General features: G+C 41.6%; 1 protein-coding gene across 1 annotated transcript in view; it reads right to left on the reverse strand.

The window, feature by feature from the left end:
• CPS1 (carbamoyl-phosphate synthase 1) overlaps nt 1-16,279 on the reverse strand; it is a 123,878-nt gene that overhangs the window by 21,361 nt on the left and 86,238 nt on the right. Inside the window, exons 27-33 of the mRNA XM_080398323.1 lie at nt 12,296-12,490; nt 11,682-11,749; nt 9,416-9,491; nt 6,008-6,085; nt 4,862-4,969; nt 3,552-3,641; nt 1,956-2,126 (exon numbers count right to left, since the gene is read on the reverse strand). Coding sequence (XP_080254449.1) covers nt 1,956-2,126; nt 3,552-3,641; nt 4,862-4,969; nt 6,008-6,085; nt 9,416-9,491; nt 11,682-11,749; nt 12,296-12,490 — 786 coding nt within the window. The remainder of the gene's footprint in view (nt 1-1,955; nt 2,127-3,551; nt 3,642-4,861; nt 4,970-6,007; nt 6,086-9,415; nt 9,492-11,681; nt 11,750-12,295; nt 12,491-16,279) is intronic.

The following is a 16,279-nucleotide window of genomic DNA, read 5'->3' on the forward strand; positions in this document are numbered from 1 at the left end:
GTTAAAGAGCCAATGACTACATGTGGCTAACAGAGTAAATTTTCTACTAAGGAATAATTTTCTATAGGGCTTCTCTACACCTTGAACTACTAATGGCATTTGCATAAAGACACCATCATTGCTGATTAACCAAGAATCTAGCTTTACATTCAAAGACATAATTCTGTTCTTGGAAGTCTCTGAAGGTAACACTGCAGACAAGTCAGCTGCTGTTTCATGACACCTAACAATTATCAACTAAAATGTGACAGCAGAAATTCATTGCGAAAGGTTTCTTAAAAAAATATCATGTGTCTTCCAGACTTTTAGATCGGTTTTGCTTCTTCTACACATAAAGAAAAAAATTTTACAGTGGCCAACTCTACAGTCTCAAGCTGAAATATGGTAGTAAAGGTAGTATTTTTTATGCATATATTGTCTTGAAAGGTAACAAGCAACAAAGCTTTCCTCCAGCTCCCTAACTTTTGTCTGCTGTGAGCATGAAAATGCATCAGCAGAAGCAGGCTGTGGTACTGCAAATAAATCCTATTTAAAACTTATTCAGTCATGCTTTATCCAGGATTTAATCTTGGTCAGGCCATGATACTTGCATCACACTGCAAGCAAACATGGCAAGAGAATATTCCAGTCACTAAGGCTAAAACTGTGGAACTTCAAATCCACAAAGGAGCAGCTATGTTGAGAAAGAAGAAAAGAGTTTCATATTCTCTTTTTAGAGCATTTAAGAACTGCTGGAGAAACACAATCCCATTTCAACGCAAATGTTCCTATCATAAAAATGTGAGAGGAGAGAAAATATGATGCATGAATAACAAGAACCAGATTTAACTGGAATATTTTTCAGTCTAGCCTTTCTAAAGATATTAGCAGATTTTTATATTTGACAAGTCCACACAGAATACAACCAATATAAAAGGCTTTGTAGCCAAGTTTTCAAGAATGTAGTTGGGTTTTCCGTTCTGTAGCCAGCATTCCCAGGAAAGAGAGAACACTTGGTGGTTTAGCTAACAACAGAGTAGAAGACCCAGGTCTAAATAACTGAAATTAATAAAAATAAATAACACTTAGAAAAATATTCTTAGATTCAAATTTCAGATAATGCCTACCTGTAGCGTCAAAACAAAATATAACGCTACTTCTAGACTGGCTGGCTTGACAATAAGCTGAGCTCGCTTGGGCCGCAGATTTGGCTTTTTATTTGTATTTTAATAGGTCTGAACATTTTATTAGTAGAAACATGTTAGGTGTTTTCTGTTTCCTCAGTTTTCACTTGATATGGAAGCTATTAAAGCTTGAACGTTTCTGTATAAACAATTCTCATTATGCATTGTATTTTCTGCACTGCTGTTCTGGAGTTTTATGATTAGGAACTTAAATTATTTTTTTTATTCCACTAAGCATTCAGAAATACCTACAGTGCACTTTGCTATCTTGGGTGCTACATAAGCTTAGTAATTATGAAAAGTAAAATCTTGGCCCCGCTGAAATCAAAGGATCCAACACTTTCACTCCCATTTTAACTGGTGGTGCATATAAAGGGGATTCCGTGCATTCACAGCCCATGTCCTAAATCCTGAAACTGAAATCTGGGGGGCACTCAGAACACAAAATTTGTACGTGTCCACACATATACTAGATAGTATTATGAAATAGTCTGAACCTCAGTGTTCAATTTTGCAAATGCATATTTATTATGTCACCCATAAACATGATTCAGAGTAGGTTAGACGAAATAAAAGAAGACTGATTTTATTAACAATCACTGGATAATTTTCCTTTGATTTTTCTCTGTAATTCCCAAGATACATTATCTTGACAGAAACTACAAAAGGTCAATTTGACCTTTGGCCAATGAGTAAATTATTCTCTCTGTACATTAAAGTACTAATTGCCTATTAATGTGTTAGGTGCTGGCTCTGTTGGGGGGGATTTTGGTGTTCTTTTGGAAACCATACCTTAATCCCAACATATCTGGATGGAATAATGGGATGTTCCAGTGTGGGGAGGCATGACTCATTAACCTCTTTTCCAATCATCACTTTTGTGGCCACATCGATGAAGTCCACACCCAGAGTCTTTGATACAAAAGGGAAGGAGCGTGAAGCTCGCAAGTTGCACTCTATCACCTGATGGGATTAAAAAGAAATACCAGGGTCAGGGACTGTGCAGTGAAGAAATAGATTCATTCACATTTCTGGAAATCACTCCTTATTCCTCTTGGAAGAGACGCTCTTCAGATCACCAAATACAAGGCACAGAAATTGTGTTCAATATTACAAACAGCAAGGAGGGAGGGTAGTGGCCAGCTTGAGTTACAAGGAGCCTGATGTCCTGCATATGAGTTTCATCTCTACCGTCTGAAAATTAGAACTGGGCATTATCCAGAGTTCACTTTGGAAAACGTGTTGTACCATACCCTAAGTTAATGTGCAAGAGGCATGGAAACTTACACACAGGCATTAGGTAAAACTTTAGAAGCCCACCTTGTTCTTTTCCCATGGTAATGGCACTTCATGAATGACTGGGCTACCCTTACCAACTTTCCTCATCCACATGCAGAAGTCATTCAGTGACCCAAGCAAGAAAAAAGTCCTGCATCCTTCTGAGAAGTGCACCGTGGAGTTCATTAGCAACAGAGGAATTGCTGTAAGTAAGAATGAGGGAGGAGTGAAGGAGGGTGAAAATAGGTAAATTAAGACAGAATGGAAAAGGGGAATTTAGCCAGAAAAAAAGGCAAGCACAGCTGAGGGAAAGCAAGAAAGGAAAAACTCCATTCTGACCCTCTGTGGAGATTCTAAATAACTATGTGTGAAATATAAGAAAAGCGAAGAATGGTAAGTACATTTTCCTCAACTAATAGCCCAAACAGGATCTTTCACCAATAATGTATCTCTTCTATACCACACCGGGCTTTTCTTTCCATTCACTGCTTCCTCAGTCATACTCTGCTCACATTCCTCTGACCTTCTTCCATTAGCCACAGAAAGCCAGCCGCTACCCGTAAAGGGTCAGACATCTGCTGTACTTCTGTTACCCTTAGCTACTAAGACCACGCTATTTAGATAGCCACCTTAATGGCTTATATTAAAGGCTTAAACACTTAAATTGTCTTGCTTTCTTTCCAGTGCCTTGGAAGGCTTATTTTAATGATCAAAATAGCTAAAGATGAGAGAGGACATCTAACATCTAAAAGCAATGACATTCAGTTCATAGGATGAGGCACGGGTCCCAGTGCCGTCCATCATATTCAAAACTGAACATTTTGGGAAAGACAGCAGCCCGCAGTGAAAGATAGCTAGTGCTGGCAGATAATGCAGCCAGACTCGCTTCACCCTCGGTGTGAAGGCAGGGAAGGACACTCTCTCCCACACAGACAGCGAGAGCTGTGTGACTAGGGGTGGCACAGGTGAGCCTCACATCGTCAGACAATGCAGGTTAGAAACCCACAGCTGTTATTGCTACAGAGTTGCTATGGCAGGGAGTGCAGGAAACATGCACCTAACTATCCATAGCAGAGCCTGGTTCCCTTCAACAGTCACAAGAGCTCTTACCAGCACATTGTTGCCTTGCACCAAGAACTGAATGTTGAATGGACCAGAGATGGCAAAGGCATTTGCAATCTTTTTTGTAGCAGCTTTTACCTATAAAAATAAATAAAGTAAAAATGTGCTTATGTATAACAAATAAATAAATCCCACAAAACAGTGTCATGGTAATAAATCACCTCACATGTGGATTCCTTGAAACGTATCTCTCTGCCCTAGCATGTTTTTTCTCTATACCTTCATTTTGGTATAATAGCATTATCTTTCAGAAGCAAACATGTTTAATTTGCCTGGTAACCTAGAGCTCAAAGAGCCATTTGAAGGCAGAAGTAAAAATCAGCTTCATCTGTGTGTGTGTGAGAAAGGAGGAGAAAGAGAGAGAATAAAAGCCTGCCCTGTCTGTAGCAATTCCTACACTGCATACTGGAGCCTTTATACCTTTCTTGGTTAAATAATAAATAATGACGTTTTGCCCTTTGAGATTAACTACTTCGCTTTACAAGTGTCCAAAAAGTATTTCACCGACATGCCTGTCCCATCACAAATCAGTGGGATGCATCTCACCAGATATACTCTGGAACAAATGGATAAAACACTATGGTCTGATTTTCTAGGTTTGTCAAGAAATCACATGCCATTTCAGTAAAAGCATTTGAATGGCTCTGCTTCAGGAGATGACTATTTCATAAACAAGGCTTTCGACATTCTTGTAAACAGAGTTGTAGCACAGACCACTGCATTACAGCTCTTGCTAGCTTCCAAGCAGACCCTTAAAAGGATGACATCGTGAGGGATGGCACATTTTACTGAGAAAATGCATTTTAACAACTAACTCTATTACCAGTTTTATTCTTAAAAGTGGGAAAAGTCAAGGTTAAGTGAGGTTAATTCATCCTGATATCCCTTCTGGAAAAGCAGGCAGCTAGAAAGTCATACACCTGATCTGATCATTTAAGGATTGTGGAAGAAAAGAAAGCAGAAAGTGAACCATGGCATATATGTACAGATTAGGCAATCCTCTACTGCTATGGAAGCTGGTTCTAAACCAACGAAACAAAAAAAGTCCAATGGGCCTGAAAGTGTATACATCTACTACTTAAATCAATGGGATACAGTTCAGATGATCCTATGTACAGGACAGCCAATCACAGAGTGCATACTGATATCCTACACTTGCACATACCACACTGGCCTTTAAAAAAAAAACATTGGTGATTTGGTTTCTCCATTGGTGACTGAGTTCTTCTAAGCAGAGGGGGAAAGCAGATTCAAACTCTTCCTTTCTTTTCTCTTTTCTTTGCTAGTGCAACACCTACCTTCTCCAAGGCTCCCTGGCTAATAGTCTGTGTGGGTAACATGAGGGTGGCATCTCCAGAGTGAACGCCTGCATCTTCCACATGCTCTGAAATAGCGTGTGAAATAACCTGCATACAGTAACACCAGAGCAGTTAGTCACCTCGCCCTCTCTCATGAACTGTTCCCCCATTTCCAGCCCAGCACAGTCTCCTGAACAGAGCTGTATCCAAACAAGGATACAGATGGGGGATGGGGGATGGGGGTGGGGGAAGTGAATTTCCCAAGGTTTTGGGGAGAATAGGCCTGAGGCAGACACAAGGCATACAAACAAGAGGATCATGTTAGTGTCTTTCGTACCATGGTTAAGCAAACTGCACACGTGATAAAGCCTACCACAGTCTGGCCATCCTAAGGCTTTCTCCCTCTAACACACGTTCTGACAGAAGGTCAGAAGGTAAAAGCTAATTAGGCTTTAAACCAGCTCTCTAAGTTCTGTTTGCCATGAACACAAAAAAGTTGTCATTCCCCAATAGAAACAAGTACAAACTAACACCATTTTTATGCTTTCCCCCACACACACAATCTTTTGTGGTGTTTTACTCATGAGGAAAAGCAAGCAGAGGAAATTCAGGCCTAAGGTATCAAGTTGAATGAATTGCATCAGGGTGCACTACCTCAGTACCAAAAAAAGTGATCTTGTCTGCTGGTTAAAAATGAAGACTGAAACCAGAATATGTCTGTTAAATGAAAAGTTTGTGATTTTTTTTTTTTTTTTTGTGAGAAGTCTTTGATTAGTAATGAATTGCAAGGTGAAGGTGTAACAACTTTGGTAATATCATAACACATGCTGATACAATTCTGATGAAAGTAATTTGTGAAGCCAGTAATCTGAAAATCCAGCAAAAATTATATTCTAAAGGATTCATTAACATGGTTAAGCAATGCTTAAAAAAAAAAATATTTAGATGTATACAATGAGGCATGCTGAGCTTTTCAAGCATGATGTTTTCGAACCCAACATGAATTCATGTTCTCTTCTTTACTGTTCTCTGCACAAATCCATGGCTGTATAGCAAGTCGTTAAACCACACATTTTTGCAAATCTCCAATCCTGAAAAACAAGTTTAATACCAAAAAAAAAAAAAAAAAAAAGGCAAAGTTCTTACACTTCCTGCCTTGGCTACAGCATCCATTTCCACCTCACGGGCACCTTCAATAAATTTAGTGAGTACCACAGGATGATCCTGTCATCAAGATAAGATAAAAGAAGAAAGTTTTTATTTGAGAGTATTTGGGGACCATCCAAGTGCTCTGCTATTCATCACTGAAAAACCTTTGGAAGCAGAATCTCACAAGACCAATCTATTAATATTCTTATTTGCACAGATAAGTGACCTTTACAAAGACATAATGGGGTGAAACTTGGCATGATTTCCCCGAAGTCTCTGATACGTAAATTTGAGCCCTCCATGTCACCATGACAGGGAAATCTGTGGCAAAGCCACAAAGAGCTTTTAAGTGAGATCGCAGCAAAAAGATGACAGTGGGACATGTGCATGGATCCAGTGACCTCTGATCCTGTCTCCCAAAAACAGTCCGTACCTCCAAGATCTTCAATTCCTCCTCCCTCTGAGCCTCCCAGCCATCTCACTGGACATACTGCTTCACAAAGTAATTGATTCTTGGCATACTTAATGACTTTGTATAGTGGCCGTTTGCTGTTTTAGAGTCATATATTTTAGGCAACTGATCATTCCTTTCTCATTTCTCTGCTTGGTTTCCTAAGTGTCCCAAGAAGAAGTTGCCACCAATTATAGCTGGCCAGGAATGACCTGTCCTTGACTCTCAATAAGTTAGTTCCCTGGTATACATTGTTTCCCTTTCTCCTCTCCTGCCTATCTCTGGGATGCCAGCACACACTTCCTTCTCCTTTAGTGCTTTCTCCTTCCAGCTGCCTGCTCCAACAGACAGTTAAAAATCTAATCCACATTCTTTCTGGCCAGCTTTATGTCTCAACATTTTACTTGTCCCATCCACTATTAACTGCCTGTTATTTATTAGAGAATAAAATGGAATAAATGACAGTCAGTGCATGCTCACAAGGCTCCTCTTGAAAAAATATAAAGCAACTCCGAAAGTTACAAGACACAATTCCTTACATTTATCAGTGCAAGGGTAAATTCACAGGCAAGGACAATGCCACAGCCTACACTGTTTCATAAATTTAGTGGCTTGTGTCCTATAACTTTGTCTTGCTGCAGTTTTTCACCAGAAGATTTTATACGTGCACAGAACCTTGTTTACTCTAATCTGTCTCAACTCGTACAAGAAGTTTTGAACATTGTTGACAACATAAATGCCATAATGACACGACATCGTAACAGCAAACTAGTTGAACAACAGAACAACACTGGTCAGGCACTTTATCTGGAGCCATTCTTTTGGATGAAGCAGAACTAGGTAAGGCTTTGTAACCAGAAAACTAAAGCTTGTGTCCCACAAAGATGCTCACATTCATTGTATGCTCTGAACTAATACTGCTAGCTTCTGAGGAACCACTCACAGGCTACAAAGCCTTGGCAAGACTGAAAAAAACCCTCCCTAACTTAAAAGCAGAATACAGTACTTTTGTTCAGGTTTGATTTTTGCTAGCTTAGCTTCATCTATGCTACAGGTTTTGTCAATATAAAATACCGGATGGAAGAAAGAAGTCTTCCTTCCTTCAGCAGTCTGACCACACTAGCAAAAAAATTAGCATGTAAATTAGTCTAAGTCTCTGCAGGATCAGGGCCAGAGCACCCTGATCTGGTGCACTAAGAGAGGAAAAGACTCATGGTACACAACTGGTCACGTTTGCAGCAAAAGTCAGTGCCTTGTTTGTGTACAGAATTGGACATCATAAGGATCCTATGGAATACCCACTTTTTCCCCTAGGAATACATCATGTATTGCCAAGACGCTACAACTTCAACTCCCAGCAGAACCTCCTGTACCAGAAACAAGACCTCTCAGCAACAAAGAGCAACACTGCCCAATTCGAGTCAATCAAGCTGTGACAAGTTAAGCTGACCAAGGATCACTTTCCTGGGCTTCAGCCTCCTGTAGGGTACCCATTGCCATCACAAAGTCATCCAAAGTCATCCACCAGCATGAGAAAGTAACCTGTCCCACTGAATGTGGCTTAAAGATGCTGCCTGGTCTGCTTCTGTGAGTGTGTGGGGAAACACTAAGCAGAGTACTTAAAATAAAATACAGAGAGAAGCTAAGTGTTTTGGGAGGCCTAGCACTGCTGAGTCTGGTTTCTACCACAGGTTGCCTCTGTGGTCTTTTGAGAATTAGTTACGTAATTCTTTCTGATGGAACTAACAGTGGTACTCTCCTGCTTTCAAAAATGCCTTTGAAGTTGTTCAAAGATGATAATAACTGGTCTGATTGCTTCCACACTAACCTATCCTTCACAATATTATTACTTTGTAAGACATCTCCCTTCCATTCCACCTTTTCTTCCTAAAATGCTAAACTTCCATCATTTGCCTCATATACCTGAAAACCACATGGTTTTGTTCTCGTTCAAGCTTTAACCACCTAAGAAATCCAAGTAAGCAGTAACGTGTCTGGCTTCCATAGCCAGTTGTGTTTTCAGAGAGCTCCTCTTTGACTTACTTATTTTTACCTCCAAGATTCCTGTGACTGTAGTGTTTATGGTGCTATAGTACTGTTCTGAATAGCGACCATTCAAAAAAAAAAAACAACCTCAAATCCACCAAAAAAACAGGGGAAAAAAACCTCAGAAGAAAACAGACCAGAAGGTGAGTCCAAATTCAGAGACTGTTGAAAGGTTAGACTGTGAATTCTGTATGTTCTTTATTCAGCCTCGATCATTTAACTTTTTCTTCCTTCCATATTTTCATCTCTTCAGACATCCCTTGTATAATAATACTGATGGTAACAATAGAAGAAATTCAGGCACTGAGTTGTTTTCTGTGTTCTGAAACATTCATATCTTTGGGAAATTGCCCTACATTTCAACATACTAGACCAAATCCCTTTCTCTTTGCTAGAAAAAAAGACACTTAAAAAAATCAACAAACTAACTTTTGAAAAAAATCTAGAACAGAAATCAGAGCTTTAATCTTCTGCATTACATACTCTGCAGATCAGTAATCTCACTGGATTAACAGTAAGCAGGCAGCAGTCCTGCTTTTGTGACAGAGGAAAATAGAACTCGATACATGGTTTGGAAAATTACATGTCATAGAAAAACCATGCAATTTTTCCTGCATTTAAATGAGTAAATTGACTAAATAAATAAATAAATGTAATTGCTAAGAGAGAAGATACCATGACAAAATTTTGAGTTCAAAGAAGCTGGACAAAACAGGTCAGAAATGAGTGAAAGATGCTATCAGTTCTATGTTGGTCCAAACTCTAATTTCACCTGGTCCTCCCCAAACAAGGAAGGGAGAGAGTGAGCAAAACACAATGCAGAAACAAAGAGATGGAAAACACAGTAGCGGTGAAACAAATACAGCAAAAACAAAAAGAAAAAGCAGTAGCAGCACGAAGACTGGTACCTGAGAGACTCTGGTGGCTTCTGCTAAGAACTTCTTCATTTCCTCTTCACTGAAGACTACATTCATTGCAGCCCCACTGTGAGAATGGCAAAGAAAAGAAGACAGGTCAGCTTCCCTCTTGACTTCAAGGGAGACAGCACTGTCAGACACCACACCACAGACTAGCCAAGCAAGCTCCTGACTCCAGCCACTTGTTTGACTCTTGACTGAAAGAAAGGCAGATGGTACCTAATGCTTCCATTACACTTCCCAGGGAAGACGGGTGACCTCCAGAACCGTAACAAAGAATCAAATAAAGACCTGTGGTTATGTAGCCTTAGCACTGCTGCCAAATCCCCTTTCTCACCCAAGTCTTTAAAGCTCCCCCTAAGCCGGAGGAGATGGCTCGTCAGCCAGATGGCCCCAGTGAGGACCCAGACCTTCACCATAAGGGCAGGTTAGCTGCCAGCTCAGGACAGAACAGATGCTTTGCTCACTTTAGCCCAATTGCTCATCAGTGACAGAGGAAGCCAGGAATGCACAGGCCACTGGTGATGGTTGTGACAATGTAAATGCAGATGAAAATGAGCTGCTCCCTGGTCACTTCACTACGTTCCTCCCCTAAAGTCTTAGCCTGTAAGGGAGAGGCACAGCAGATACAGATACTCTATCTGAAAACTACTTTGAAACTGAGCTGTCAGTAATACCAGAGAGAGGGATCTGGGAGAACGGAGGTTGAGAGTGATTCAGGTCCCTTTTAAGGACAAGCATCTTTTAAAAAGGATGTTACATTGATCGCTTCTACTACTGATGCTCAGTGTGCCCTTTGCTTCAATGGGCAAGCTCACAGAGGCAGTGGGAAAAAGTGGAGAAAGGATCTATCCCACAAAATCAGTCACTTTAGCCTCAGATAAATAGACACAAGTACCTAGGTAATTATACTTATCCAACTACCTCTTCAGCTGATGTAAATCAATAGAGTTCAATTAAATCCATGGACCTATGTCAGTAGCACCACTGAGGATGTGAGCTGGTGCATACAGTATGTAATTGGTGGGGAAACGCATTTAGTTTTCTAAGGCAACTGGCCGTATTTGTTCAAAGGACAAAGAAGTCTAGCTGCGGACTTGCTGCTGTTCTGCAAATAGAGGCCAGAGAGCATGCTGTGCTAGGGCTTTTTGCTTTCTATTTCCTCAAGTTTTACATTCTCCAGTTTCATCTTTCTCCCTGAAGTCCCCCTAACCTGCACAAATACCCTTTAGCAAATACTTACACGGAAAGGGCCTATACTAAATTTAATATGGATGGAAACAACAGGCTAAAAGAAGTGTTCCCTAAAAATCTGGGGAATTACATCAGGAGCAGTTTCTAGCTTATCCTCCTGATCCAAGTGCTGTTTTTTAACTTTGCTTCTCAACCCCACTGCAAGCTTCAGAAACTGGATAGAAAAGTCATTCAGCAGTCTCTTCTAAAGGATATTTCCTTGAGGGCTGAACATACTTTTCTTCTTTTCAAATAAAATGTTTTGGGTTTTTTTCTCCCCTGAAAAGATATATTGTGCCTCATCATTTTGATATGTGTCTCTCTCTCATACGAAAAGCATCCTGTCTCTGATTTATTTTCACCAGCAAGCTGTCTCTCTCTGCCTAGTTATCCGGCTATGAAGAAACTCCTCGCAGAGTGATCATTCAGAACGTGTGAGTTTGCTGTGTGTACTCACTGGTGTAACTTCTTCAAAAATTCTAGCTGTTGGAAACGTATGGCCCTGTACAATGTCTATTTGAAGAGAAGCAGCTGCCACAGTGCAGGAACATAAACCATGCCTGTAAGCAGAGAAGCTTAGCAAATAAGAAGCTGAATTCAAAAGATGCACTGTCATTTTCTGAAAACAGATGCCAACCCCAATAAATGGCTTCAGCATGTTTCCTTCTGTTTTTCCTGGTGGCAAACAATTTTCTGGCTTAATTGCACAGGTAGTAGTCTCACAAACCTTAAAGAATATCCCAGATGGTTTGTAGTTTTGGCCTTGAGATATGAAAAAGGTAATGCAGCTAAACAGAATTCTTATGATTATGTTCCACCTTTGATCTGTGCCTGATGGACATAAGGGATCCATTGGCTTCCTTTATTGGTTTGAGCAGTTGTCCCACCTGTTAAGATGGGCAGCTTTATGCCACATGCACCTAGCATAGTGTTTTCCACACGTCCCATGAAATTACTCTCCCTTGTGTCCAAGAGGTTTTTGCAGTTCATACCCACGACTCGAGCTCTGATGGCTGAGCCTTACCTCAGAACATAGGAAGGCCTCAGCAAACATGGGTAACTCACAGAGCCTGCAAATTCAACTGCATCTTTCTAAAGAAAGGGAGGAAAAACATGCTGTGAACAGGGAAATATTTTAAAGTCATACCAAAATTTCAGCTTTAACAGCATTTGCACTTTACTAGCCATTAGGACTATGGAGAGGAAGTTGGGGGCTACAGCCTAGGCTGAATGCAATACATGACTCCTTGGTTCCAGAGTTGTCATCTTCAGACCTTCCCTGTCCATAGAGCTTCACCAGGAAAGAAAGAGCAGTGGCAACACGTCACCTGCTAGAATAGTTTCCAAGGCCAGAAGGATAAACTAGAGTAGCCTGACAGTGATGCTAACTTCTGCTGGGCATATACCCCATGTTATGTAAAGGTGATTTAAAGTTACTTCCCTTCCATTTTCGATCCCACTCCTAGTGATCCTATAGCATCAGTTTACAGGGATCAGAGTGTTCCTCAACATCAGCAGTAAAAAGCTGTCAAATCTTTTTGGAACCTTGAAATGTGTCACTAAGTTGGTCCCTCTAAGCAGATGCTCCCAACAACCAGTATCTACTTCATCATTTCCCAGATGCATATCCCAGCTTACCAGTGTACTGACTGCCTTCCAGGGAGCCTGAGCCACATGCAACTTATCCAGAACAGCTGAGAATATGGAGCGATCTTCTGCCTGGTTAATCTGCAAAGCATTTGTGCCAAGGATATTTACTCCACTCTGGTGCAGTGGCACTGCCAAGTTGTTGGGAATCTGCCCACCTACAGAAATAATGCAACCACTGCATCCCTGTTGGCAGACAGAAAGGAGCACAGTCATGTCCAGTTAGCTTAACGTTAAGGGCTGTTAAAACTAGGAATCCAGTATTTAGATTATATAATTTTTCAGGTTGCTACGAGCAAAGATAGATCATAATTGTGCTGATCCAGAGGCATCCAGGCTGCACACTGTGATTATGTGTAGCCTCCCAAGCAATGATATCCTTATTGATGCCACTCAAAACCCACCAGTAACCTGAGGCTAAATTCCCCAGGAAACCAAAGAAATTTGCAGCATTCACATGCCTTTTGACATCAAGCCAAGATTTCATAAATTCTGCTAGAACCACAGACTGTTGCTTTGTTTGCATGTCATGTTTAGGTGCTTCTGCTTTCCCAGTGAGGATAAGCACTGAGCTGACACAGGCTCCCTTGCTTTGCAGAGGAAGGGCACTGTGCTATGAAAATGTGATGCCTCGCAGCGAAATTCAAAACTCTACTCGGCATGGTCAGGTCTCCCTCCCCTGTTCTCCTACACGTGTGAACACGGGACCACCACTTCAACTAAGCCCACTCCTGTCCTCTGCTGCAGCCTTTGGTAGCATGAACAAACAAGATGTTTCAATCCCCCTTTTCCCCAGTAAGGGAAAAGAAGACCCCTTTCTCAGTCTAGCTCTTCTGAGAAAACACCCTTTCCCATGCTCATGGTCAGAGACTTCCAGAGTAGCAGACATTCATGCAAATTCTTTTTTACTAGAGTTGCAAGGCAGTAACCTCCAGCAGAAAGGCAATGGGAAACAACTGGATTTTTTTTTTCCTGCCAGCACTGTTATTTGCTAAGCAAATAACCTTTCCTAGCCTCAGAAGCCTATCTTCAAGGAGTGCCCACTGCTGACCCCTTGTTGGCCTCTACAAAGCAAAGCAGAGTCTTTGTTCAACAGAGCCAAATCTATCAGACAGCCTGTGATAGTCAATTACTCTGGATACACTTAGCCCTTTATTTTAATCCATCCTCATTATTCCTGACTAGCTCCTCATTTCTGGTAGTGCACAAAATAGTAACAAGTATTTCAGCCAAACTGTTATATATGCTCATTTCTTCACAGGCTATTTGCAAGCACTTCAATTCCAGACGTGGATGAGGCAGGACAGGTGGCACAGTATCCCCCAGCCACAATGGCAAATTTCATGTCTTTCACTGGGCAACAACAACATTTTAAGTGAGGAAATAATAAATGGCAAATAACAAGAGACAGGTGAGCTTGCTTGCAAATACACATCCTTCTTCAGGTGCAAATATGGGCATTTTTTTTACATAAGAATGCCTAATGCTTTCAAGTACAATGTAGTCTGGTTTGAAAATTTTCAATAGTAAAAAAAGGCCTTAGAGGATCCACAACAATTATGAGGATATGAGTGACTTTTAGATTATGTAATAATTGAGGGTAATTAAATTAAGGGTACTTTACTTCCAAATTAAAGCTGGTGAAACTTTGCCCAAAGGAGAATCAGGCCCACAGTGCAGTGAAGAGCTCTTTTGAACCAAATATGGTTTACACACTTTTACGCATCCCTAACAAACGAGAAACATAAATAAAGAGATCCACAGTTTGGCTCTATCTTTTAGACTATCAATGTTCTTTTAATTAACAAGTGTGTTTTTCCTGAAGAAAGTTAGCCCCACTGGCCCTCTGGAAGAGGGACTTCTTAATGAGGGATTTAAAGGGATTTAGAGTGGACAATTTGTAAGCTGAGGGCAGGATGGGCTAGAAGTGACCGAGAAAAAACAGATGATAAATGCTACTGCAAACCCTGCTCAACAATAATATGGTTAATTTCCTACCATAATAAAAATCCACTAAAACGTATGACTTTTAAGCAGCATTTATTATCCCAAGGTCTTCAAGATTATTATTTGCTGAACATGCTAATATACAGTTCAGGAGATAATTTTTTTTTCCTTTTCACCAGGCTCTTTAGGAAGAATAGGCAGGGAAGACATGGAGGGGGTGTCACTGTCTATGTCAGTGACCAGCTGGTGGAGTGCAGGGAGCTCTGCCTGGGGAAGAAGGAGGAGCCGACCAAGAGCTTATGGGTCAGGATTAAAGGGAAGACAGGGACAGATGACATTACAGTGAGGGTCTGCTGCAGGCTGCCAAATCAGGAAGACCAAGTGGATGAGGCCCTTTATAGACAGGCAGAAGCAACCTTACATTCAGAAGCCCTGGTCCTCATGGGGGACTTCAACCATCCTGATATCTGTTGGAAGGAAAACACAGCAGAGCACAAGCAATCCAGGAGGTTCCTGGAATGTGTTGAAAATAACTTCCTTCTCCAAGTGATAGGGGAAGCCGATGAGGAGAGGGGCTATGCTGGGCATTGTTTGCGCCAACAAGGAGGAGCTGGTGGGGAATGTGAAGCTCAAGGGCAGCCATGGCTGCAGTGACCATGAAAGTGTGGAGTTCAAGACCCTTAGATCAGTGAGGAGCGTGCAGTAGCAAGAACACTACCCTGGACTTCAGGAGAGCTGACTTTGGCATCTTCAAGGATCTGCTTGATAGGGTACCATAGAATAAACCCCCAGAGGGAAGAGGCACCCAAGAAAGCTGGTTAATATTCAAGGATCGCCTCCTCCAAGCTCAGAAGCAATGTGTCCCAACACAGAGGAAGCAATGCATCCCAACAAAGAGGAAGTTGAGCAAAAATGCCAGGAGGCTCCTTGGATGAACAAGGGGCTCCTGGACAAACCCAAACACAAAAAGGAAGCCTACAGAGGGCAGAAGCAAGGACAGGCAGCCCAGGAGGAATACAGAAATTGTTTGAGCAGCCAGGAACTACGTTAGGAAAACAAAAGCCCTGATAGAGTTAAAGCTGGCCAAGGATGCGAAGGGCAACAAGAAAACCTACAGGTATCTCAGTGCTAAAAGGCAAGCTAGAAAAAAACATGGGCACTTTCCAGAAGGAAACGGGAGACCTGACTACCTGGAACATGGAAGAGGCTGAGGTACTCAATGGCTTTTTTGCCTCAGTCTTCACCAAGTGCTCCAGCCGTATAGCCCAAGTCGCAGGAGGCAAAGGCAGGGACTGGGAGAATGAAGAACCACCTGCTGTAGGAGAAGATCGGGTCTGAGACCATCTAAGGAACCCGAAGGTGCATAAGTCAATGGGACCTGATGAGATGCATCCACAGGTCCTGAGAGAACTGGTGGATGAAGTGGCTAAGGCACTGTCCATCATATTTGAGAAGCTGTGGTAATCCAGTGAAGTTCCTGCTGACTAGAAAAGGCGAAATTTAACCCCCATTTTTAAAAAGGGAATAAGGAAGATGCAGACAACTACAGGCTGGCCAGTCTCACCTCTGTGCCTGGGAAGATCATCAAGCAGATCCTCCTGGAAGCTATGCTAAGGCACATGAAAATAAAGGGTATGATTGGTGACAGCCAGCCTGGTTTCACTAAGGGCAAATTGTGCCTGACTGATCTGGTGGCCCTCTACAATGAGGTTACAGTGTTGATGGATGAGGAAAGAACAATTGATGTCATCTATCTGGACTCGTGCAAAGCATCTGACATTGTCCCACATGACAACCTTGTTTCTAAACTGGAGAGACATGGATTTGATGGACAGACTACTCGGTGGGTAAGGAACTGCCTGGATGTTTGCAGTCAAAAGTTGCATTCAATGGCTCAATGTCCAGGTAGAGACCAGTTATGAGTGCCATTCCTCAGGGATCATTACTGGGACCAGTGCTGTTAAATATCTTTGTCAGTGACATGGACACTAGAATTGGGTGCACCCTCAGCAAGTTTGGTGGTGACAC

The sequence above is a fragment of the Falco punctatus genome, assembly GCF_963210335.1.
Source record: "Falco punctatus genome assembly, chromosome: 8".
NCBI lineage: Eukaryota > Metazoa > Chordata > Aves > Falconiformes > Falconidae > Falco > Falco punctatus.